At 43.0% G+C, this 27,452-nt stretch overlaps 2 protein-coding genes across 2 annotated transcripts in view; one reads left to right on the top strand and one right to left on the bottom strand.

Annotated features, from left to right (window-relative positions):
- The window catches only part of SLC44A3 (solute carrier family 44 member 3), a 94,965-nt gene extending 84,446 nt beyond the window's left edge, over positions 1-10,519 (top strand). Inside the window, exon 16 of the mRNA XM_067726968.1 lies at positions 9,320-10,519. The gene's annotated coding sequence lies outside the window, so the exon portion shown is untranslated. The remainder of the gene's footprint in view (positions 1-9,319) is intronic.
- On the bottom strand, positions 167-27,452 carry CNN3 (calponin 3). Its single transcript, XM_067726970.1, has 7 exons — positions 27,155-27,452; positions 6,714-6,835; positions 6,440-6,506; positions 5,482-5,619; positions 4,797-4,913; positions 2,607-2,753; positions 167-1,280 (listed from the first exon to the last, which is right to left on the bottom strand). Exons 1-7 carry the CDS (start codon positions 27,209-27,211, stop codon positions 939-941), a joined length of 990 nt encoding a protein of 329 aa, XP_067583071.1. The 5' UTR covers positions 27,212-27,452; the 3' UTR covers positions 167-938.

The raw sequence follows: 27,452 nt of genomic DNA on the forward strand, positions 1-27,452 counted from the left end.
TTTCTAAGCCTCCCTCTCAAGTACTCAGTGCATTGGTGTAGAGATTCAGTAAAGAAACGTTCAAGTATCTTATAACAACAGTACCTGGGAAAGAATACTTAAAAAAAAAATCTGACTCTACCCATCTGGAAGTTAGCCAGAAAATAATCAGCCTGTGGCTCGTAGGAATGTTCAAAAAAAATATTTATTTATAAAAAATACAATGGGATAAGTTTATGCTGAGAAATGCAGCAATAAATACAGTGGAAGAAAACAGAGCAACTCTACATCGATACATTGGCACAAACAGGAAGAGCAAACGCACCCCCCAGACCTCGATGTCTGCAGGCCAGCTTTGTACATGCTCCTTTCGAAACACCACTCGGAAAAGATCTTGTCGGCTTAGGTAAGAATGAGTACACATATAATCACAAATGCACACTGATCAGGACTTTATTTAAAAATTAGCAAACAATACTGTAGAAACATTGATATATAAATTTCTAAAATGCTGCATCTTAAATTTAGTTGGCAAAGACCACATTTAGCTATAAGCATGAGTTTAGTCTTCCATGGAGAAACCAGACACTACACTGTAAAAAAAAAAAAAAAAAAGCTTCCTATCATCTGAAAATACCAATTTAAGTAGAGGATTGTAAAAATGCATAGATCTTTAATAAAAGAATTGACTGTACAAGAGTACTCCCCTTTCACAGTATTCCTTTTTACTTCATATGTGAGTTATTGGTTATGCTGTAGGATTTAACTGTTACAGCACTAAAAGGCAACTATTTAGGGAAGAGGCAGAAAAAGGAAAAAGGAATGTATGTAAGGCAGTATTTCCTTTAGGTACAATAAGCATAATAGTGTTTTAGGAAGACAAGATAAAAATTACTCAAGGCTAGCTTGGTTCTCACTGAATAAAAACAACGGGCTAAATACTGAGCTCCTCTGTGAATCTAATAATCAATGCCTTGGTCTCCATATTGGTAATCTCTGGGGTAGTCATCTTGGTACTCGCCATGATATTCATCTGGGTATTCTGCCTGATAATCACTATCACTGATTTCCGACCCATTTGTTCCGGTTCCTTGGCTTCCATTGTGAATGACAGGTTCTGTGGGAGCAGCACAGTATTTGGGATCATATACTTGCCGCCCAAGCCCATACACACTCATTCCTTTCTGGGAAGCGACTTTGTTGGTACCCATCTGTAGAGAAATTGTCGAGTTGTCCACGGGTTGTAATGTTAGCTTCTGATCGTAGATGTCTCTTCGGGTACCCGGTGCTAACATCCCCGCCTGGTATTAAAACATAGTATAAAAGTTAAAACAGCAGCTAAAATCTATTCTTGTTCCTTGTATTTTATAAATTATGAAATTCCCATCGAATGTGAACACTAATAACTTTCATTCGGTTCAGGGGTAAAGCTAGCTTACCAAAATATCCTGATGCTGATTCTCTTACAAAGCAATATTCACTGGCTTTCGAGCTAAGGTCAGCCCTTACTTCAAATCCTTGCTCTGCTATAAAATTGCTATGTGGCCTCAGACAAGTTAACTTACTTTCAGTTTTAGGTTTCTCATATGCAAAATGGAGACAATACTACCTACTTTGGAATAAGAAGATTGGACATAACGAATATAAAAACAAAGCATAATGCTGGCATACCTGAAAGCTACATCTGAGTACCTAGTATGACCATACACGCTATCCAGGTTACCAGTTTCAAAAGTCTGTAATACATTCAACAAAAATTATGCTGAGCAGTCCTTAAGGACTTGAGTCTTTCGGAAGGCTCTGAGACACCAAAGAGCCAGCTACTTCAGAACAACTACTCCCACTCCCCTCCTTTTCAGGGTACTGTAACTCACCTCATTTCTCCACTTATGCCAAGCACATGCTTTCAGATTTAATCGGTAAAAAAGCAAACCTGAGTGGTAGCTCTGAGACACTGCCCCGTGTGGCAGGACATATTCCATAAAGGGCACCACCACCACACCTCATGAGGTCATGATGAAAAGCTTTTTCAAACTTTACCCCCACTCCTGTTGGATGTAAGACATGTCCCGCTCTGATATGGTTATGTGCACACCGCCTTGCGAGGTGCTGGTGATCTATTTATTCTTCACAGGAAATACTTCCATCTCGTGTCGTGGTAGAATACTAGCATTCTCACCATGCTGTATTTCCATCTCCTTAGATTCACACATTTTCCATGATGCTAGCTAGAGTTCTTCGTAAAACACCAGATAATTTTACCCACCAAATTAGCTGAGGGCTTCTTTAAAAATAAAAGAAGCATCAGAATGAGCAATTCACTTGGATTTGGAACAAGAACACTGTAATAAACATATCTTTTTCTTCTGGTTAGGTAGAAAGGCCAGCTGTTCTAACTGCCAATAACAGCCATGGGCCACACCATACTTGTGTGGCTACAGAAAAGGCCCTTTGATTCTTCTGCTTTCTCAGCAAATCTTACTTTCCTGAAGGCACATACATATATATATATATATATATCGTACAAAAAATAACCGCTTTGGACTCAGTTAATAAGAATAAGGTAAGTGTGAATTTAAATAGCCCTTTTGTACTCTTTGAAACAAGTACAAAAAGGGATTGCTTACCTGGCTGGCTCCTTTGTTGGTGCCCATCTGCAGACTAATCGTGGTCTGATCAAAAGGTTTGTCAGTTTGCATTTTGGGATCATAAAGATGCCTCCTAGTCCCATAGGCTGTCATACCTGCTTGGCTGGCGCATTTGTTGGTTCCCATCTTTTAAGTTAAAAATAAAATCACTAATTATCAGAAGTCACCAATATACATGACACAAACAAAACTTTCTGTTCTACTGAAGAGATCTCTTAGAAGGGACGCAATCGACAAGCCCCTTCCAATGCTGAGGTTGCAGTCAACTAGATACAAAATCTACGCTTTTACAAATAAATTTCAAGGTGCTCACTTTAAAAAGAAAAATTTCAAAAGCTTCACTGGATATAAAGCCTCACAACATAATTCATCAGATACAAACATGCACATAGAAAGAGAAGGACAGACACGAAAAGTTATTACAGTGGCAGAATGATGAATAATTTCCTCTCCAACTCTTTCCTCTACCCTCTTTAGCACAAATAACCAAATTTACGGGTACCTGCTTCAGCCATTTAAAGGGACAGAGCAATCTTTGGCTAAACAACATGCTTTTCTACTCCAAACATGTTTTGCATAAAATGTGACAGTAAATGCCAGGTGTCTTCTATGGCAGCTTAGCAAGGGCTTAAGTTTCATTAAAATCACCAACATTTTCATGGGAAAAGAACCACATTTTATTCCTCTAGTTCTCATGTCACTAGACAGAGTCAGAGAGGGGCAGAATGGCGAATCTGAACTTAGCAATATTCAGAGGAATAATAATTAACTTTCATTCCCCACTGAGAATAACACGGCTTCAGGACCAACCAGTACACCTTGTTCTTCTACTGGTTGGGGACACATTTCTACTGCTGGTCTTTTTTCCTTATAAAACAAGATTAAAGGAAAACTTTATTACTACAAGTCAAACCTGTCACTGGAGAAGATAAAAAAAGCACATATAAGCAAAAAGGAAGGGAGGGGAAAAAAATCATTGAAATCCTACCATTTAGACATTCATTGTAAAGATTTGTGTATAACCATCTAGCCTTTTTTTTTTGCGGTACACGGGCCTCTCACTGTCGTGGCCTCTCCCGCTGAGGAGCACAGGCTCCGGACGCACAGGCTCAGCGGCCATGGCTCACGGGCCCAGCCGCTCCGCGGCACGTGGGATCTTCCCGGACCAGGGCACGAACCCGTGTCCCCTGCATCGGCAGGCGGACTCTCAACCACTGCGCCACCAGGGAAGCCCAACCATCTAGCTTTTTTAGCTTATGTTTCTGTGTACATATCCAGACACACATACATATACATACAAAAATATGCATGTTCATTTAAAAAATAAAATTGGGATCACACTGACTATATAGTATTGGGTTGGCCAAGAAGTTCATTTGGGTTTTTCGTAACATCTTCTGAAAAACCCCAAACAAACTTCTTAGCCAACCCAATATTTTATGACCTGATTTGTCTTCCTTAATCTTTGAACTCTTGTATATCATTTTCTTCATTACTAGTTCCTTTTATGGAGCTCTCACAATTTAAACAACTGATTACTGTCTGGAAATGCCGGTTTCCAATTTCTCGCCACTGACATGATTTTGTACTGTATAAAAATAAATCCACATGTCAATTATACCCCGATAAAGCTGAAATAAATAAATAAACCCAACTCATGTAGACTCAGTCAACAGTGAGGCATTGTATCCAGCAGGTGTCAGACAGTAAAGCCCTTAGCATATTAGGCATTTAGCAGTGGTGTTTTTGTGACACTCTGCAGGGGAACAACACGAAGGGAAAAAAATAACTGAACAAAGTATTCCGCAGGACTGATAAATCATGCTTTACTAGGGTAAAAAAATGGTATTGAGGTTTTCTAAAATTGCTTCATTTGGTCAATAACATTTAGGAATTTATAAAGTACATTTTCTTAAAAAAATAGGACAGTGTAATTAGGAAAAAAAATCATTTCCTGGAGAAACAATTACTAAGTCAGATGGCACGCCTGAGGCTTCTAAAACCATCATCGTCTCATGGGTTTTAAATGGACATAAATTGTATAAACCACAGATCCATCCCAAAATATACACTATAGTATATCTATCTGTTCCTTACTTATGAGAGATGCTTTGCATGGTAAGAATTAATGACACTGAATAAGTAACTGATATGCAATACATTACTTACCTGCAAACCAATTACACTTTGGCCAGCTTTTAATTTTCCTTCATCAAAACGTCTTGTTTGTTTTTCTGCATACTTAACTCCAATGTCAATGGTTGTATGGAATCCTTTTGTTTTAGCCTAGACGGAAATATACACACTAACTAGTGATTCTGCCAACAGAGTTTTACAGAAGGAACAACAAAGAAATGATACTGTCCATAGATGAAGGTTTCATTTAAGACCCAAGCTAGGGGTAAAAACACATCTAAAGCCATTCAAAAACACCCCAGACCTCTGAAATGTGAGTATTCTGATTAAGCTATCCAGTACTAGGCAGCAGATGTCAGCAGCCTTTCCACAAAGCTAATAATTACGGAAGAGACAGGCTCCTCCCTGCCTAGTCTGAACTCCTATGAGAGCAAAGATGCAATTAATCACCAACACAGTGGGGAATTTTTTTTTTTTTTTTGCGGTACGCGGGCCTCTCACTGCTGTGGCCTCTCCCGTTGCGGAGCACAGGCTCCGGACGCGCAGGCTCAGCAGCCATCGCTCACGGGCCCAGCCGCTCCGCGGCATGTGGGATCTTCCCAGACCGGGGCACGAACCCGCGTCCCCTACATCGTCAGGCGGACTCTCAACCACTGCGCCACCAGGGAAGCCCTATTGTGGGGAATTTTTTAACCAGTCATTAAAGACATATACGTACCAGACCTGCTAGGGCCACCAGCGTAGTCTGAACCTGGGTCATGTTTCCATTCTCAAAAAGATCATTTGCTTCAAATATGTCATGTGGCTTCATACCATAAGCCTGAATAGCTTTGATAAAGTTGCCAATATTCTCCAACTATAAAGAAAAAAAAGCAGACAACTTTTGGAGCTAAATACTGACATTCATATTATCTAAGAATTCTAAGGCTTTATGACTGGGTACAAGATGCCAGGCAGAAAGCTCCTTGGCAAGGATTCTCAACCAGATACACGGTGTGTGTAGCTCTCTCTGGAAAAGGAAGAGTATTTTCATAGTTGGTCACATAATGGTCTTTTTAATATTTTTAAGCAGTCAAGTTTTTTCAGTTCTTTAAAGTCAAGATCTTCCTTGCATGTTTTAAAGAATTCTGTGTCTGACCTATCCAGGGCTGGAATTTTCTCTGTCAAAAGGTACAAAATTAATGCACAATTTATTATGTTTAAATTTTAATTAAAAAAATGTGTGGTTACTAAACGTTTATCCTCATAACTCAAAGCATATGCTCAAGACAAAATATCCAATTTTACTTATCATACACATTCATGAACTAAGACTGTGCTTAATACAGTGCTCTACAGTCAACCCTTAGTTGTTATGTTAAATTCCTTGCTTTTTCCTTCATTTATCTTATGTTCTAGGACCCAGACCATAGGTTGTATTTCTCTGTGTAAGCTGTGTCAAATCCTCTCTGAAAGTACACAGACTAAATACATAATAAGAAAACTTCTAAGCTAAACATCTAATAATCACAGAACTAATTGTAAGTAATTACGGAAACATTTAAAATAACATTGTAAAAAACAACATAGTCATGTGCACAAATTTCTGCTAAAATGTCTATTTTAAAATTGTTATCAAGTTCTCACTGCATAAAGAGTAACCGACTGGAATCAGGGGTTGCTGGTTTGGCTGTTACCTGAGGCCAGTTTAATGAGGACTCGTTGACCTTCTTCACTGAGCCTGGCTGTAGCTTGTTTATGAGTCTGAAAAGAAAAGCATAAGTGATACCATATTTATTGGAACAACAAACAAGGACTGGAATGTAAAGTTGGTTCTTCTGACATCAGTAAAGGAAAGCATTAAAAACATGTGCAGAATATCAAGGTCTGACACCCTGGACTGGCAAGGTGGGCAAGACAGATGCCTGTGGAAAGGACTGGAAGAGTGGCCACATCAGGACCAAAACTCACTCGCAGAGGATTATGCCATCTTTTAGGCCCAGCTGGAAGTTGGTGCCAATGCTCATGCCGGTCACCTCTTCTATCCAATTACGAAGATCTTCTTCTGCCTGATGATCATACTTGGAAGCAATCTGAAATACAAGTTAACTAACTTTAGAAGTTTCACTAAAGCACCCGGAACTGCTGGCTTCTTCTGGTTTAATGATCCATTAAGACCACAGCTGTGACCTGCAGTAAATTACACTCATTGGAGTTCACTGGTGAACCTAACCATTACAGCTTCAGTAACTAATAAACGTTTTTGGTTGAGGAGGTGTCATACACATTTTGAGCAACACATGGAGGGAAGCTGGGACTAAGGGGGAGAAAATATGGATCAAGATAAAACAGATTCCCATTCATGACAGGAAGTGACAGGGGCTAATAGTGCATTACAATATGGCAGCAGCCACAGGAAACGTTAAAGATTAAGCCATCAGTTACCACATTCCAAAAAAGAGTGAGAGGGAGTGAGACTGGCAGCTTTCTGACACATCCAACTATTTTACACAGTATTGCAATACCTACCAGTCTAGTAGTTTTGTTGCCTGGAAAGCTCTGGTGTTTCTATGCCTTCTATTCAGCCAAATACACACTGCACCCTACACACACACACACACGCTTTCCTTGTAATAATTACTGTACTTACACTAGAATACTGAAATTCTGCTTATGTATAGTCTGTGTCATATTAGACTCCTCACAGGAAGGAAAAGCATTTGATTCGCTTTTGGACCCTTAGTACCTACCCAGCATTGCATCTAACACCCAAACATTTAATAAAATTAAAAGTTGTTAACGCTTTACTTACAGAATTCTACGATAAAGGCAACATTACCAACACAGATGCTTTACTATCATACATGCTAAAACTACCTGCTAAACACAGGTTTTGAAAGATCCCTTCATAATAAGACCATAAACCTCAATTAAAAAATAATAAATCAATTTAAGTACTGTTAAAGATCACACGCTCAAGTTCTTATGCTATTCCTCGTCCCAGGGTCAGTCCTTATCAATCAGAGTTATTAAGGAAAAGAACACGCCTGGGAAGAAGGAAAGATTATGTGTCATTTTTCTTCTCATTAGCACAGGTGAAAGTGCCAACAAGCCACAGACAATGCCCAGGGGGACGGTAATGACAGTGAGCTTAGGAGCCAGCTGCAGGGTGGCAGCGTTGCTGGAAATGGAAATAATCAGTAGAAATGTTTGCTTCTGTAACACACGATTAGGTTTAATTACCGAAAGAAATGAGATGGCATGAGGACATTTTCGTCATGGAGAGGCCCTCCAAGTTCCAGTCTACCCCAGTCACAGAGGAAACCTTCCCCCTGCCTCCCACCAAGTGTGGAGGAGGGGCCTCTGCTTCACCAGAGGGCAAATGACTTCACCAAGTGCTGTGTCATTTAAGGAGACAGCAAGTCCTCACCGTGTGCACTGCTTTCCAAGTTAGAGAAATGGCTCTACACCTCTGAAGAATAATGGATAATTTATTTAAGCTGTAGATTTACTCAACCAGCATCACAAATGGAAATTCAGTGCGTTTATATTTTCATGTTAAGATAACTAACACTGTGCAATGTTTCCCGGATCAAGTTTTGGCTTGGAGGTTAGTTTATGAGAGAGATCAGGCAAAATGTTAATGTGTTAATTTCCTGCTCCGGGGACCCCCAACCCCTAAAAATCGCACATCTATTCTGACTTCCTGCCAGTCTGAGTTACACTGGCATCTGGATGTGTGGACAGGGAAGGAGGAGGTAGTGATGCGCGAAGCTTCTGCCACAGGGACTCAGCCTCTGGTGCACAGGAGGGAGCCATCGTTCCTATTACATCCCAGACAACAGTCCTGGATAATGTACCTCCTCAACACATCAAACGCATCCACTTACATACGGCACCTTTAGAAAACGGATAAATAATACATTAGAAAAATTTTAAGATGGCTATATTTTCACACTGGAGTCTTGTTCTAGGTGGCTAGAAAAAGAAATTCTCTCTATATGAATGTGGGGGTAGGGGGAAACAGAAAGGCACAGGCAAGGAAGAAAAGTAGGAAGTAGTACTCCTTAAGCATCAGCTATGAAAAGCAATATCTAAGAGTGAGTTGAATTTTTTTCGAAAGCAAAGCACTCTCAACTAGGAGATGCATTTCAATAAATCTAAAGAAACACAATATGCTAGGGTAGGAGGGGCTCTGCCTTGGCTAGAGCCTGGCTCCCCCCATCTTGCCATGGGACACCGGTTCATTCGTCTCACTTCCGACCCTGTTCCTGTCTGTACGACAGGAAGGCTGGCTGAATAAGGGTACTAGGTCTCCTCCCATTCTAAGCTGTGTGTTAAATAACTTGGTCAATCAGCAGAAATTGTAAAGAAATTCTTTCTCTTCATTTTTTCAAATGTTGAGTTGGAAGTTATGTTGGAGGAGTTTTGTCTTTCTTGGAGGGGTGTTGGTTAGTGGTGGTGGTAATTCTCAACCATTTTTATTTTTTTATTTTTATTATTTTTATTTATTTTTATTCAACCAAAAAAGCATAAAAGCGTATTTATGTTTCCTTTGTTCAAAATGTTTCTGACAGGTTCGGTGCCGTGCCCCAAACCACGGAGTGATTACAGATCTAACATGAAATATCCAAGTAGGAACGCCAGGGAGAATTTTCATCTTCTCTGTTCACCGTTCTAATCAAGGGAATGATGAAAGAAAAATCAAGGGCTGGACTCAGATGAACCCAGGTTCAAACCCTGACTCTGACTAGTTATACGTGGGGCTCTGGGTGGCTCACTGACTCCGTCTCTGAGACTTAATGTAATAGCACATGCACAGAAAAAATTCTTAAGCACGTACATGCAAAGCCAAGAGACCAGGTGGTAAACTAAAAATGAAAACTAGGTATGCTTCCACATCATATTGGTTTTGACTTAGAGTTTTCCTTTAAGTGAAGGAGCAGCAAGGATTTTTCTACCCAAATACTGCTAATAAGTGAGTTTTCTGAAGTCACGTCAGCTAAATAGAATTCAAGATTTAGGAATGTGTCCTTTTTTTAAAATTTATTTATTTATTTGTTTTTTTCGGTACGCGGGCCTCTCACTGTTGTGGCCTCTCCTGTTGCGGAGCACAGGCTCCGTACGCGCAGGCTCAGCGGCCATGGCTCACGGGCCTAGCCGCTCCACGGCATGTGGGATCTTCCCGGACCAGGGCACGAACCCGTGTCCCCTGCATCGGCAGGCGGACTCTCAACCACTGCGCCACCCGGGAAGCCCGTCCTTTTTTTTTTTTTTTTTTTAAGTTCAAAATTAAAAAAGAAAAAAATTCTTCAAAATCATCTAGGGAAAAAAATCTATTTCAAGTTGTCTCTTGGCTTCTGGCCTGCAGCTCTGCTCCATAGGATACAGAAATCATAAGTTTCCTTTAGATGTATACTAGAATACAACCCAAGCTAACATAATTATATTCTTTAACTACACAGGTTATTTTTAAATTGTTTGTTATACACATCTTTTAAAATCAAGGGACTGAGAGCAATTAAAAATAAATGTAAGCTTTGGCCAATAAACTTTATTTACTATTTTCATCTAAAAAGCCTTAATTACTGAACATCAGGCAGGAAGTAAATGCAGGTATTTCCTCCTCAGAACAAGAAAGTTAGCTTCAAAAATTACTTAATCTTATCTCATTAACACCGCATGGAAATTTCACTCCAGTCTGTTTAAAAATCACTCCTCCAAGTTGTTTATAAACATTCACTTCTTTACTATTCTTTAAGATTTATTTTATTTGACCCTCCTAAGTGGATTTCAGAATTTCTGCCTGATGCGTTCAAGTCCACAGCAGCCCCTTCTTCCTCACATGGCCCTGCCTCCTTGCCTAATCACCCACGAATTCTCTGCAGCGAGGCCTCCCAACTCTTCTCACATCAAGACACACTTGCAAATGATTTTTGTATGGTCGCTGAGAACACCTGCTAGAGGCTTTTCGCTAAAGCTCACCAAACGCCTCCCCCCCCCAATACAATAAAAAAGCAAAGAAATGAAGACTAAGAAAAAAGCCTCTAGGGCATCTGATGGGATTGACCATCTCCTGCCATCCAGTGCTTCTGAGCCCAGGGCCCATGCCCAGAGGGGCTGCAGCCTCTGCTCGTCCCTGCATTCTCCTCAGAGCAGCTAAGAGCACCAGTCTGGAGTCACCCTCCAGTACAAAGGCCTTTCTTCTGGATTTCTAAAATAGCACTTGTTTATTTTTATTTATTTTTTTAGGCCACCTGTTGAGGACCTCTTTTTTAAAAAATAAATTTATTTATTTTATTTATTTTTGGCTGCGTTGGCTCTTCGTTGCTGCGCGTGGGCTTTCTCTAGTTGCAGCGAGCGGGGGCTACTCTTTGTTGCGGCGCGCGGGCTTCTCACTGCGGTGGCTTCTCGTTGCGGAGCACGGGCTTTAGGCACGTGGGCTTCAGTAGTTGTGGCACGTGGGCTTCAGCAGCTGTGGCTCGCGGGCTCTAGAGCGCAGGCTCAGTAGTTGTGGCACACGGGCTCAGTTGCTCTGCAGCATGTGGGGTCTTCCTGGACCAGGGCTCAAACCCGTGTCCCCTGCATTGGCAGGTGGACTCTCAACCACTGTGCCACCAGGGAAGTCCCATAGCACTTGTTTTTAAAAAATTAAACAGGTATAAGTATGTAGAGCACGTGTTCTCAATGGGGGTGATACTGCCCCCCAAGGGAGTGAAGACCACCTTAGATATTACAATAATTTGTGACCCTCCCCAACAAACTCTGTTCCTTTGTTTTAAATTTGGTGGAGGTCAGGAGGCAATTAGGAAAAACGTCTAAAAAAAGGCTCTTTGGGAAAGAGATGCGGAAAACAAAGTTGCGAAACACTAGACAGAGCGAAAAAGCACAGGTCCCTCTTCACCCCTCCTCCAAATCCTACTCCCTTTCCCACCTCCCCAGAAGTAAGCTCCTTCCCGTCTGCCAAGTCTTCTTCCAGACCACATGCACATGTCTTACAGTGAATCGTGTACAAAACAGCACTAGAAAAAGATCCCCTTCAACAACACAAGCCCTGAGGGCCTAAACTTCCTAGCAGTAAAGTGAGACACTAGATCAGATAAAAGCCCGCTCCTTCTGGCTGTTAAGAATTGCCCAGCCCTGCCTGGCGCTGAGGTCTGAGAAGTTTCCCTCGCAGAATCCCTAAGAGGGGATACTGAGTAATGAGGGAAACCGAGCTTCAAAAACATCTCCACAGACTGACCCAGTGTGCTGTTCCACACTGTTCTATGGAGCGTTTGGCCAAGACACGATTTAGTAGAAAGAGGGGGCTGTACCTGGCATGAGGCTGAGTGATGATCACATATGTACGAGAACTGTCTGACAGCTGGCTTACACCCAGGATATTGCAGAGTCTGCTAAGGAATTAAGACATGTCTTTCCTCTATATTCCTTCCCACGATACATTTTTTATCCCAGCAGTCGTTAAAACCTGAAGCAGACAGACAGGTTACTGTCTCTGGTGGTTACAAGAGTGTCCCCCAAATGTCAGTCGTGCCTGAACTCTCACTAGATGCCATTCTGAGCCACCAGAATAATCCAGCATTACCCCAAACTCTCTGAGTAAAATCATATTCAGTGTCAGCTTCCCTCTCTTTCAAGTGATCCTTGTGTGTCTTGGTTTCCTCCTTCAACTTCTTTCTGCATTACTCCTTCCTTTTGTCCTTCATTCAAATGGCCACTTCGTAACAAGCATGGTTCAAGGGCAAAGTCTCTGTCCTAAAAGCTGACATTCTAGTGGAAAGAGACAAATATTAAATAAGGTGTGTTATTTGTCAAAAAAAGAATAAAGTAGGGTATTTAAAATAAGGGGAGACTAGAAAGACTGGGTCCACAACAGACTCAAACAAGAAACGAATGGTAAATTTCCATCTGAAATATCAAGATGCCGCTTCCCTTCCTTTGCTTTATCACTTGTCCTTGTTGATATCTCATGCAAGAGAATGAACAGGCTTTAACAGGGTTGACCTACCTTAAACCCTTCCCCCAACAGATCCTCCAAACATGTAAAATACCTTTGCAAAGTTTTAAGTATTCACGTTGGGGATACAACAAACCAAAGATCACATGCTTTGAAGTCAAATTTCAAAAACTTCCAAAAACTGTGTTCCCAGTTCCAGAGTGACATAAGTAAGTAACTTAACCCTGGTGACCTCATTTCTTGCAAGTTGTCTCCTTCCTTCCAGGGCCATTGTGAGGAGGAAGCCCATCTCAGTGCCTGACACACCTCAGAATTAACACTCGCCATTTATATCAGCTTGAGTACAGAACTGGTATGAACCAAACCCCACCGCAACCTGTTCCCTTTACTGTCTACAATTCAAAAAGCATTCCACCACAGACAGGCTCACCTCAGATACTGCCCATCCCCACGGTCCGTTCCCATCACCACACATCTCCACTCTCCTTCCTGCCTGTGTTTGCATCCCAAATTCTCATTCTCTTCCAGATTACTGCTGGTGAAAGAGATGAACTAACTTTTTTTTTTAAGTAAGTTTGTCAAAAAAGAAGCAGACTCACAGACATAGAGAACTAGTAGTTATGGGGGGGGGAGGCAAGTTAGGGGTTGGGGGTGGGAGGTACAAACTACTGGGTGTAAGGCTCAAGGATGTATTGTACAACATGGGGAATACAGCCAATATTTTGTAAAAACTGTAAATGGAAAGGAACATTTAAAAACTGTATAAAATTTTTTTAACTTTTAAAATAAATAATAATAAAAAGTATAAAATTAAAGAAAAAAAAGAAGTAGCTAGTACAAATGTTCAGTCTACTATCATCAACTTTAAACACTGGATTAAAATCAGATCCTGTGGGAATAGTAAATACCAAATGTAAGACAGCAGTTTCTACAGGGAAGAAAGAATGGGATCAGAGAGCAATTGTATTTTTAATATATATTTTTTCTTTAAACTGGAAAACAAATTTTAATTAAAAAAATTAAAAGTGGGTTTGTATTTTATGGGGAGTAGGGGGTAGGAATTCTAGAGAAAATCACTTTACATTGATGTCAAGGTAGATTGCGTGCCTTCTTCAAGTTCACTATAGAATCTGAGACTCATTCTATGGCATGAACTTACTAAATATTTGAGAGGAAATGACTATATATTCCAAAACTAGAGAAAATCACATCTGCCTGGGGTAAACCAGAGTGACGTCTAAGGGCATTTTAAATGTTGGCCCTTCTCTGAGAGGTACGGCCACATCTTCAGATCAAGGTATCAGCAAATTTTTCCCTCCAAACATGTATAGTCAAATAAATACAACGATACTATGGCTCAATGTATGAATACTGTGAAACTAACAAGAAATGAAAGATGTTAAAATAACTTAAGAGGAGTTGGTCCAGTGTCTAAAGCAAATACCGTAACTAACAAACGGTAGGAAAAATGCAGAAACAATAGAAGGTCAACTTTGTCTTCTCTATCTAGAAAATGACCATCAGACTACAAAGCTTAGAACATACATAGTTAAAGGTGGATTTTGAAAGCTGAAACTTAAACAATGAGGAAGTAATCATAGAGGCTGGATTCCCAGAAAAATCTAGACTCAGAAATAATGATTAATAAAGATGTGCACATTGAATAGCTCACAATGTGAGAAATCTTGGCAAACAGTAGTAACAGGAACCTAGAGAGGGGCCCACTCCTCCCCACTCCCACCCGAAGCCAAGGGTGTCTCCACTACAGGCTGAAGAACCTGGCTGTCATATTTGAGTGGACTACAGAGAGAGGGTGTGCACTCGGGGGGGGGGGGGCGGGCAGGGTAGTCATCACCAGGAGCCTGGGTAGGTATGTGAGGCATATCCAAGAACACCTGCCTATGTCTTCTTGAGGTCAAAACAGGCTTCATTCATCTTTCTACCCCTAGAGCCCATGCCTGACCCATAGCGGGTACTCAGTAAATGATTTTTTATTTACCGATAGTATTACCAGACTAGGGAAATGCCACAGATCTAAAGATCTCTCTTGTTACGGAAAGGCATCTGCATTTGAATGCTTGGTTTTTATGGGCGTCACATCTCCTAGATCTCATCTTAGATGGATCACTAGGGACGTATCTGTTTTACTTTCTGATAAAAGTCCCTTATGTCTATGGCACTCCTGAAGTCCAGTTTCGTAACCCTAGAAGTAGGGCCTGGTCAGAAGGAACAACCATGCCCACTGTGCTGATCTACGTCAAGGTGGGAGGAGCTCCTAGGGATGTGTACCCGGAGGCTTAGATTTAGATCTGTGCTCTTCTGTTCTGGTAGCTAACAATCTGAAACTATTGGGCATACTTAATAAACTTATAAAAAATAAATTGGGAATAGTTAAAAAGAAACAAGATTCAGAAAGATCCTAGCTTAATAAAACAAATTCTTCAAGACATATGTAAGATCCTGTCCAATGTTCTAGAACTAACTAGTAATGCTTACTCAGTGAGCCTAAAAAAGCGAATGCTATCTTGGTCTGCACAGGTCTACAATTATTTATAAAATACTATTGCTCATCTTATTTGTTTGATGGAAACAGCCTCATGAGGTAATCAAGGAAAGAATTATTTAAATGAAACAGGTGTGAGAGGAGTATGTGAACTATAAAATCTTAGGCAATTAGTCACCTCTAGACTCAGAAAATCAACTTGCCAAAGCAAGGATTGGAATCCTCCTTCGAACCACCTCACCAGGTGATGGCATTGATCAAAACAGAATGAGTTAGTGCTTTGTAGTCAAACAAAGGAGCTAGTTAATAATCCCACTGTAACCTAGTAGTCAATTCTGTGGGCCACACTCTAAAAGGGGACATTTACAAACTGGCATCAGTTTTGAGAAGGAGCAAACTGGGTGCAGAAAAGATTAGGAGAATCATACACAGCCTATCATGAGAGACTGGTCAGCCAGGAATGGCTACATATGGCCTAGAAGGGACTTTGGGGGCAGGAGAAACAGCTTAGTACCATCTAACTACTTAGATGGAAGTCACACAGAAATTCTGAATGCCACACATAGGGCAGACCACGGATAAAAACGCAGAAATCCTAGGGAGCCGACCAGAGAGGCACACAGGAGTGGAGAGAGCACGTGTGCCAATGCAGCAACGGTGGGAAGGAGACCCATGAGAAAGCTTGCTGGAGGACATCCTCTCTCTCGGGAAGGAGGCCGGCTGGGTCTTGAGTTTTATGTCACTGTAGAGATCTTGCAGAAAGGGGATCTTAACGAAAGCCCCCAGAGATAAAGGAAAACAGAGATGCTCTTCAAGTTTTTGTTTGCTTTGCCTCACCTCTAGAATATTTAAGGGTCTACACCTCACTCATCACAGTATTTGCAGGTATCCACCAGATTTTGCGCTGCTATCCAGGTTTTCAACACTTGTCTCCTCAGCAGGACTCTAGATGCCTCCTAAATAATCTGAGTTGGGCATGTGAATAGCACTGAAGAATCTTCCTTTCTTTTTCCATAATTACAAGGAAAATCATGGCAGTAGCTTGGGAATGTCTATTCATTCCTCATCGATTACTTGGCAAGTCTGCTTCATAGGATGAGTCTCGGAGTCCATTATGACCTGAGGAGGAAGGCAAGAAATCCACCCCCACTGTCCCAAGTGTCAACCGTAAACTCATCTCTCTGGAGCTGGGAAACCCTCTCCGCTCCCAGACCACTGACCACATTCATCCAAGTGCTCCCAGCTGTCTACCCCAGAACAGAGTCAAAACACACACTGCCCCCTGACTCTGAACTACTGATGAGACGAGGGTGGAAAGGAGGCCAAAGGAGGAACAGACCCCAGCATCTCAGTCAGCTTTCAGTACATCTGGAGCTCCTCTTGGGGACCCTCTTCTGCTTACTACAGCTGAGTTGGCCCATAGGAGAGATGGCTTTATCCAACCAGTGAAGAACAGAATTGAAACACCTCCTTTTAAATGTAGGATAGATGCTGGCTAGAGAGATTTCAATGGAGTTTTACAGAGGTATTAACTGTGCTAGATATCACTGCTGTTTTCTCCCCAATGAAAACTAGAGGGTGTGAAATTTCAGTGAGGTCACATGCTACTCTCCACATCTCAACAGTAAAAACTAACTCCACATTTTACCTGATTGTAATGTCATCTGAGAGCACAGAAATGTGGGGAGAAAGTGAGTGTCTCTGGAAGCATTGCACCCTCCATCAGAGTGCTGCACCGCAACACCAAGGTCCCCTGGACATGATGTCATGAAGGCTTGCTAGGGGACACCCAAGCACAAAGAACAAAATAAGCCCAGCTTCGCATCCTTTCCAGGTCAAGGGCCGAGGGACTGAGGAGACAGCAGTACCCAGGCTGCAAAGGGGCCCCAGCAGGACTCAGCAGAGAGAAGCAACTGAATCAACAGTGTATTCCACGAGCAGGCCTTGGCCTGGACGCTCTCATCCTACCCCTGGCTGCATACACCATCATACATCAGTGGTTCCATGAGAAGAGGAACACAGCACTTGCAACAGAAAAGGGGAAAAAGGGGATGTCTTATCCACCTCAGTTCTGTTTTCCTGTTCCTTTTCCTTTCCCAACTTTTCATGGCGAAGAAGCTTCTTTGCTGCTTTGCTCCCACCCACCCTGTGTATCGAGCCCTTCCTGTATTTGGTCCGTCAGTGGGCACAGACTACCCCCTATCTTGTCTGAAACAAGCACATCTTTGAACCTGCTGCCAGCCTCAAACACTGTCCTGTTTCTCTTTTATTTCAAGACAAACCTCTCCATTTCCTCACTTATTACTCCTTCCTAACCCCCACCGGAAATTTGCTCTACTGAAAACAATCTCTTAAAAGGTCACCAGTGATCTCTCTGTGGCCAAGTCCAGTGGCCTGTTTCCTCTTCCTGGCCTCTCTGCAGCACTCCTGGGGCCCCCTCCAGTCTCTCTTCCCTCTGGCTTCTTGTTAAAGGACCTGGAGCTTCCCTCTCTGGTCTGCCTTCTCCTCCTCCCCTGAAAGATGCCGATTCCCCGAGTTCTGGCCTCAAATTAAAATGGTTAGGGGCGTGGGCTCTGGAAACTGAATGCTCTGTTTAGAATTCCATCTCCACCATGCCTCAGTTTCCTCACCAGTAAATCAGAGATCATTAATAGCGCTTCCATCAGAAGCTGCTGAGAAGAATCAATGACTTAATTTACATAAATCTTAAGAACTCAATAAATGTCCACCCCTAACCTTCTATCTACACTTTGCTGGCCACTTCTGTCCAGATACTAGAAAGATTTCCTCGTTCAAATCCAATATACTATAAAAACCATTTACTTGATACTACTATTTGATAGCTATTTTGATAAGAGGTCATTGTGATGCTGTCTGAGCTTTCTATTTAAAAAATTATCTCATCATATAATTTGTAAGAGTTGCCCTCGCCCCATTCTTTGGCCTCATCTCATTGCCAACTCCCACTTGAGTCTGGTGGGGGTGACAGATGGCGTAGGGGTCACAAATGTCACTGACTCAAGACTTGAAAATAAAGAACTAAAGCAAGTGACTTGAATTTTGACAAGGCTGCTTTGATAGTTTTATTTGTTCTTAACATCAAGAGGAGATCTTCCTTCTCTTCTGAACCTTTGGTGGGAACTATACAACTGTTTAGACAGCAAGTTGGTAATACCTATAAACACATTTAAATGTTAGGTCAAAACTTACACACTTTTCCACACAAGTACGTTTTACGACAATATCCACCAGTAGGGAAGTAATGAATAAATACGTAGTGGAAATCCACACAGTAATTCACTTTCTAAAATGTTCAAATGATATTTAAAGCTGTACAAGCAGTTGGGTAGGGGTAAGGGATGCAGGATGCTTTCACTTCTTTACTTTTGTATTTTGGTACGGTTTGCATTCTTCCTGACAAATATTTCATTCACAAAATAAGGATCAAAAAAGAGAAGAGGTTCTCATAGGCAAGGAAGGTGGCATCCCAAGGTAGATGCATCATCTTCATGCAGAGATGACCTGTCCATGGTCATGGGCTCAGCAGGGATTCGGACCCAGGTCTGGCTCCGAAGTCTAAGGCTTTTCCACCACTGGACGTTCTCCCACTCACCCCACCCCTCTAACCAAACTGAGATAGGAACTCTAAGCTATACACAGAGAATACAGCACAGGCAACTACGCCGAGGATCAAGAACCAGGAACAGGGTGGTGCCTTAGACACTGTGGCTTAACATAAAGTCCTTCCAACTCACGGAGAAATGAGAGTGCAACCAAAAGTAACCACCACCACCATCACTGTAGCAGACCGATACACCGTGAACTTGCTGCGGCTTTGATTCAAACCAGCCCCGGAATCTGTAGTCTCAAAGGGCGTTGCCAGCATGGTTCAAAAGTTCACAGTAAGAGATTTGGCAGAGATGCCTCAGACTTTAATTCTTCCCCTGGCCCCTATAAAAAGTAGCTTCCTACCACACGCATGTTTTAGAAAATGCTGTAAAACCGACTGCAGAAGAGGATGTCAATAGCAGAGTTGTCACTGAAAGGAGGAAAAGAAAATGGAAAAATGAAGCCCACAGAGGAAGAAATTTAGGAACGAAAGCCTGACTGGCAAAGCCCACACCTGTGTGTGTGTGTGTGTGTGTGTGTGTGTGTGTGGCCGAGGTGAGGTTGGGGGACGGGGGGTTATTCAACATCCAGGCCTCTGAGGAAAGGGAAAAGAAGAGACAAATGCATGTCCATTCAGGGGGAGAGATCTGGCTGTGTGTGGACTCTGAAGAGCAGCCCTAAGGTTCCAGCTCAGCTGCTAAGGGCTAAGGACTCCAACAAGCTCAAAATATGCTATTTAATATAAGTATAATTTCTATACTCGATTATAAGTATGATTGCTGTTGCTATTTTTGCATCCAAAGTAGAATCACATGTTTGAATGATGAGAGACTCACTACACATGGTATTGATTATTTTCTCTATTTCCTCCCACGTGAAATGAAAGGAAGGAGGGAAAACTGCAATGATAAAGCACTCTCTCTATCCATTTGTAGGGCCTTCTGCAGTGCTAAGCAGCCAGAGAGGCTTGAGATAATGAAGAAAGATTAGTGTGCAAACATTTGAGAAGGGGAGAGAAGAAACAACAGTGATATCATAGCCAGCATGCCTAGCCACCACTCAGCAGCTAGGATCCCTTAGAAAATGTGTGGGGGAAGAGAGGAAAAGGGCCATAAATGCTTAGCTTATGACTTGCCCAGAAGAGTCCTTCCCAGCCCAGAGGGCCTTCTCTTTTCTCTGCACTCACATCCCTAATTCCTGGCCTTCCCACTGCAGATGTGCCTGCCCAACAGTGCCCGTGCTCACACCCTGAAGCTTCCTGGTCCTGGGAGGAAGGAAGATGTTGAAGAGGTCCTCTCCCTACCACCCGGGGGAAAGCTAGGAATTAGGCTTCTCTACTCATGGACTTCCTTCAGGTCCACACAGGTCTAGGTAGATCCTTGCAAAGACCATTTAAAACTGGAGGCCTCCAATGACAACACTACAAGGTAAATATGTTTATCAGTCCACTGTGGATGAAGGAATACGAGCCCTGTCTGAACCAAGAAATGAAAGATGTGTCTTGTCTAACAGAAATCGACTTCTTAGGAAGAAAAACCCAAGTAATGGCATGCCCAGAAAACAAGGCCTCTAGCTCTACAAAGAAGTCCGTGGCCCTGTGGGCAATGTGGACAGAGTGAGAACAGGGAGAGAGACCCCAGGATTTCACTGCAGGAATGCATCACAGGCTGCCGGGGTAGGAGGCTTGGATCACGACTCTGGGGGCAGATCACAGTCCTGACACAGAAGTGAAATCGAGAGGTACTGCTTGGCTCCTTAGTCCCCTATTTGCCAGAAGCCTCATTCAGATACAAACAGATTCGTGCCTGAATGTCCAAGTCCTGGCGATAATCTCAAAATCTAGAAGACTAATCAGGAGAACACGGGACTGAACCTACCCAGCAGAGCAAAATGGAACAATTGCTAACATTTACATAATGTGTACTTTTGGTTCTAGGCATTATTTGAAACACATTACGTGGATTGTCTATCTTGCTTATTTCTCCCCAAAGCCCTATAAACGTAGGAACTAGCACATCCTCATTTTACAGATGAGACACAGACAGGTTATTGGCCCAAAGTCACAGGCTAAGAGGCAGAACCAAGATTACAACCCAGTCAGTCTCCAAGGCCCCCAGGTTCTACTTTCTCACTGAGAGGAACCTAGAGGGGACCTACCCGACATCTTCAAGTTCACAAAGATTCCCATGGTCATGTTTTTATAAAACGTGCAAAATTCTTTTGTACTTTTTGTAATGATAAACCCTAAACTATATAAGCTTCAGGCCCCACAAACAGTGTGGATCAACCCCAGGCTCAAAAAACCCTTAACAAAAACTTGAGCACAAGTACATATGAGTAATAGCTAAGAGCCCACCATGGCTACAAGTTCAGAGTTAAGGAAAGCCAATGCACGTGGTATATGCTATAGAAGGCTAATGCCTAGAAGAAAATGAAACTTGCAGAAAATTCTAAGAACAAGCTCCTTTCCACCACCTAGTCATATTGAGACGAGAAATAAACATTTCCTCTCTCTCTTAGATATAATGCTCATAATTGGCTGAAAAACCAATTGTGCTTCTTCTTCTTCTTTTAAAAATTTTTTTTTAATGTAACAGATAATATTAACTGTGGTTCCCGATATACTGTTAAGTGAAAAGACACTAACCTCATGATTCCACCTGGAAGGGGAAAAGGCATAGGGAAATAGAGGAGATGCCTCTGCTTGATGATGGTAGCAGCAAGGTCTTCATCGTCAAGCTTATTTTTGGAATCTTAAAGAACAGAGGCAAAGGAAAGAGTGTAAAAAGCTGTAGACCACAGGGCAGAGAGCTTGATGATGATCCCCACTACTTACTATTCCAGAGTAAGTAAGTCTGAGTATTTTTAAAGGGGTAGCATGGTACCTCTTCTCAATTCAGCAAACTGTCTATTTCTTTAACTGTTTTGGCCAAGACAGGAAAACAAACCAAAAAAGCAGGCAAACCACAATGGCACATCCCTACCTGGAGGAGCACAGTACCCTGGCAGGCTAAATGGCCACTTCGAAGGAGGTCTTTTGGGAGATGCATCTGACAGAGCCTTGCAGAAGGGGCCTCTACTGTTCCTCCCTAATCTGGGAGTCTAAGAAAGAACTTCAGCAACAAAGAAGGAATTATCTTACTGATAAGTTTTCAGTGTAATATTAACTAATAAAAGAAACTGCTCAAGAAAAGCAAACTATAAAAATCACCATGTCCTTCAAAAGCATCACACTTGCACCACAGAATTCCTTTACACAGACTTGTCAAATATGGTTACTTTCCAGTTTCTAAAGATGGTAAAATGTATTCCTGATGGGTAAATTCATTAAATCAGCGAATATTTATTGGGCATCTACTATGTGCCAAGTTATATTCTAAAATATAGATCTTGATATATCTCATCAGTGAATAAGACCGAGATCTTATTGCTGGTGGAAAGAAACAATAAACAAAAAGTTCTGAATTAAAAACCTATTTCTGGGGACTGACTTCCCTGGCGGTCCAGTGGTTAAGACTTCCTTCACCTTCCAATGCAGGAGGTCAGGTTTCGATCCCTGGTCCTGGTCGGGGAACTAAGATACCAAATGCCTTGCAGCCAAAAAACCAAAACCTGATGGCGCAGTGGTTAAGAATCCACCTGCCAATGCAGGGGACACAGGTTCAAGCCCTGGTCCGAGAAGATCCCACATGCCGCAGAGCAACTAAGCCCATGCGCCACAACTACTGAGCCTGTGCTCTACAGCCCACGAGCTACAACTACTGAGCCTGCACGCCTAGAGCTGGTGCTCCACAACAAGAGAAGCCACTGTAATGAGAAGCCCGTGCACTGCAATGAAGAGTAGCCTCCCTCCCCCACTCGCCACAACTAGAGAAGACCCAACGCAGCCAAAAATAAATTAATTTTTAAAAAAGCAATGTTGTAACAAATTCAATAAAGACTTTAAAAACGGTCCACATGAAAAAAAATCTTAAAAAACCTATTTCTGAACTGTAAAGTTAAAAAAAAAAAAGCTAAAGCTAAACCCATCAATACATTTTTACCATGCTTCTGTTCCTCTAGCAGAAAACAAGGCAGACTATCTTTGGATACAGTTTACAACAGGAGTCCACAGACACCCTGGGGTTACTCTGATCCGCAGAGCATACCGGTTGTCCAAGTGGCACTGGGCTGGTAGGCCAGCATGGCCTCATGGGACATTTGGTCCTATTTAATTATTACTATATGATTGTTTAACTTACTCTTCAATGACTTACAATTTTGGTAAAGACTTCAAAAGGCTTATTAGCCTTCCAAAGTGGTTTTTATCTGTTGAGGGATACCATTTTGAAACCAAGATTCTGTGAGAAGCTACTTTGCTCAAATCAGACATTCCCTGGGAGCAGAAACTGTTAGAATGTGCATTCCAATTCCATTCTTCTTAGTATCTCAGTTAGACTCCTCCTAAGAAACATGCCCAGGTAAGATCATTTCAGCTCCACCCACTCCCACCCCACAACTAATTTCCTCCACGTTCCCTGAGACCTGTAAGAAAGCTCCCGGCAGCATGTGCTCTAAGACTGGTGAGGGTATGCTTCACTGCATCCTCAGCTCTACAGGAAAGTACCTGACTCCAACATCTTGTTCAGAGCCAAGTGTCAGGAAATGCTGTGCTTCCTTTTGGGACCTGTCATGTTTCCATGGCTTATAAGGCACAGAGGTATTTACCTTTGGTCCCCAAGATGCAGTCAAGGGCCTGGCGTAACCTGTGTGATACATGTAAGACCTTACTACTTTACGAATGTTTCCATCCCTCACTGAACTATCTACACCAGCTTCCATGTATTCCCTGACCTTCTACTCCATTATAGTCTTTGTAGATTGCAAGTTATGATCCTTTACTTGTCATTAGAGACATATTGATTATATCGCAGGCTGAAGGATTCTACTTTTTTTAGGCTGTTCTCAAACATCTTCTTGCCTATTAAAAAAAAAGTAAGTTTGTATGTTCTACCAGGCATTATTATCTTATCAAACAAGTATCTTAAATTTACTGACTTTTCCCTGAAATTTTACTAACTAAAACTATCTAAGATCAAATACTTCCTCAATTCAAATATAAAAAGACCAAAGGCTTTTTTAATAGAAATGGAATACTTAAAGAGGCAGTGACATACAAGTCTAAGAAATATAATACCAATACTAGTTTTCTATTACTAAGAACTGATAGCCACAACATAGTCATTGAGTACTTACTGCAAGCCAGATACATCTCAACAATGCAGAGTTTAGAGGTGGTAACTATCGCTTCCCCCATTTTACTGATTAGGAAACTAGGACAGAAATACCAAATAATTTGCCCAACATCATCCAAGGCAGTAAGTGGCAGAAGGGGGATTAGAACCCACATCTGCATCACTCCAAGGTCCATTCCACACTATCTCCCCCCACTTTGTTAAAGAGGTTTTAAGAAAAAAAATTAATATTTAAGCAACATATCAGTTATGCAATACATAAAGAAAAAGCAGGAAGAAATCAAAAGGTGTCCAAACCAAGCAATGACAAAGATCATGTTCCACAGACCCACTCAATCAGGTGGTTCTGAGCCCTCAAATGAAATGCAGTATCTCATACAAAGGACTAGCAAACATGGATATTTGATTTCCAAGCCCAGAAGAGATTAAAACAGCATTAAATGAATAATCATGATGCCAGGAACTGACAGGTGAACAGTAAAAATAGCAGGGAGGAGGGTGCACAATAGTGACATGTAGCAGAACATCCCTAAGTACCTCACTAAACTAAGATTTCACAGAATTAAAATTCTTAGAATATTCCAACATTTTTCTGTGATCTTGAGCAAATCCCATCTTTCTGAGCTTCAGCATTCTGATCTGTAAATGTTGGATAATCCCAGGAATCCTCGGAGGTCTGCTCTACTGCTGAGATCAAAAGACTTCCTATGGGGCTTCACTGGTGGCGCAGTGGTTGAGAATCCGCCTGCCAAAGCAGAGGACACGGGTTCGAGCCCTGGTCGGGGAAGATCCCACATGCGCGGAGCAACTAAGCCGGTGCGCCACAGCTACTGAGCCTGTGCTCTAGAGCCCGCAAGCCACAATTATTGAAGGCCGCGACTCTAGAGCCGTGCTCGCAACAAGAGAAGCCACCGCAATGAGAAGCCCGCGCACCGCAACGAAGAGTAGCCCCTGCTCGCCACAACTAGAGAAAGCGCGCGCAGCAACGAAGACCCAGTGCAGCCAAAAATAAATAAATAAATTTATATATATATAAAAAAGACTTCCTATGAAAGAACTGTATGAAAGAACCATATAAATGAAAGGGGTTATTAAGGATGGTTTGATGCTTAAAGGGATAAACCCACAGTTATATAAACCTAAAGTTAAAACTAACTTTCCAAAGGTTCTGAAAGCTGAGGTTTTACTATTTTTAAAAACGTATAATAATTACAATGATCTAGCCTCAGTCCACGCATTTCCTTCAGTCTGCTCAATGATAAGTAGGCAAAGGGCAGAAGTTGCTTCATTAGTCAGCCAGAAGAAATTAACATGGATATTAACGTCCAAGAAAAGTAAGTCTCTAAAAGGACTGCCAAAGTTATCAGTACCTCATTTACAATGCAAAAGGTAGAGACTCAACGGTTGCCAGCCAAGAATCACAAGGGCAAATTAAAATTAATGTGCACAAGCCAGGCCAGGGTATCACATCCAGCAGTTTGGACATGCTGAGTACTCTGAAAGGATTCCTAAAGCTCCGCTTGCAAACCTTGGAAAGAAGTGAACAATATTCTGCAAGTTTTCAATTGGTGGGGTTTGTAATCAATCATACACAAACCACTCACTTTTCTGTTCTTTACAAAAATGGTCAGAAAATCGTCTTCTAAAATGGGCAACACACTTGACAAGGTAAAAGATCTAAATTTCAATTCTGGATACCTAGACTAAAATCAACTCCTTGCTTCAGAGATTGTTTAGAACTTATTAACAACTGAATTATAATATGATCTGGAGACTATATAACGGGGTGAGAAGAGCCACAATTCTCCCTTGGGGTGTGACAATGGTGCGCTTCTTGGCCTCTACATAATTCACTCCACAGCGCGTACACCCCCAACGCTGGGATGTTACAGCTCTGACAATGCCAGTGAATTCTACAAGCGGTAGGACGGTGCGGTGGCAATCCTGACATGCTTCGGCTCCCGGGAGGTTAATGGGAATTAAACCACAGCAGCCCTCCTTTGTGGCGCTTTGGCCAGAACAGCAGAAAGGAGACAATGAGCGTTCTGTGAGCAGTTCCGCGCCGATTGGCTGCTCTCTCCCCCCAGAAACCCCTGATGTCATGGGCTTGGAATGCAGGGAGGGAGGAAGGAAGGAGAGGATTTGGGGAGGGGGACGCCTCTCATCTCTTTCCCAGACCGAAAGTACTAAAGATAAACCCAACGCATTCTTATGCTGGGCAAAGTGGCAGAACCGAGCGTTACCAAAGCCCAATCACTCCAAACTACAGCCCGCCTCAGCAAATAAACCCGAAACAAAAGCAACCCACAAAGATTTCCTTGATATCGTTGAAGTCTAACGTACTACAAACTTCTCAGTGTTTTATAAAAATAAATCTCAAGTCTACAGCAGATATTCCCAAAGCGGCGCACTCAGGCTTTGTCTCCGCTTCCCGCAGAAGCAGCAGCAATTGGCACCGGTATTCGACAACCGTGAAGGGTTCTGGACGGCTCCCGTTCTTCCGGTGGTCCCTGAGGTCTGTGCGTGGGATGCTCAGCGGTCTCCCACCCGGGAAGAGGCGAAGAACAATGGGGGACCCAGTTTGGCCACGTAACCGCCTAACTTTACTCGCGCACTTGAATTCGGCCTGGGGTTTGGAGAGCGAAAAGGTTCAGGGTCCGCCAGGAGCCCGGGCCGGAGCGGGTGGCGAAGGCTGCTTGCTGGGTCCCCAGCCGCGCGGACTGACCCCACCTAAGGGCGAATGACCACGCAGGAGCGCCCCCTTCCCGGAAGGGTGCGTCCTGCAGCCGCAGACCCGCTCCTGGAGCCGAAGGCAGGCGCTGCGGGATTCCAGGAGCCCAGGAACCCACCGCCCGCCGCCAGTCCCGGCCCGCGGCGCTGGAACAAAGCCAGAAGAGAGCCCGGGAGGCGGCGCTTGGAGCCGGGGATAGGTCGGGGACGCGCGGCGACTCTCGCGCCGCCCCGACATCTCCTCTCCGCGAAGCCCGCCAGAGACAAGACGCACTGGGCGAAGTGCCCACGCCACCCCCGTCCCAGGGTCCCCTGGGCGGCGCCCTGCATCCCACCTCTGGCCTCGGGGTCCCGCCCCACCCTTGCCCAGGCGTACCTTGTTCTTGACTTCGGCCGAGAGCCCATAGGAAGGGCCCTTGTTGAAGTGGGTCATGATGATTCGGTAGGCGGGAAGAGGCTGAGCTCTGGTCCGCGGGTTTCTCGCACTCGGCTTCCCCGCTCCTGGCCCCGAGGAGTGGCCGCACCACAAGATGCTCGGAGCTCGCTCCCCTGGGCGGCGCAGGAATCGCCCGGACTCGGCGGCCGGTCGCGGGCGGTGCCTCCGCTACTCAGTCGGACGAGGTCCCGCAGAGCCTCCCGGTCGGCTCCGGAGTCCCGCACGAACTGCCCCCCAC

Source organism: Pseudorca crassidens, chromosome 2, assembly GCF_039906515.1.
Source record: "Pseudorca crassidens isolate mPseCra1 chromosome 2, mPseCra1.hap1, whole genome shotgun sequence".
NCBI classification, from domain to species: domain Eukaryota; kingdom Metazoa; phylum Chordata; class Mammalia; order Artiodactyla; family Delphinidae; genus Pseudorca; species Pseudorca crassidens.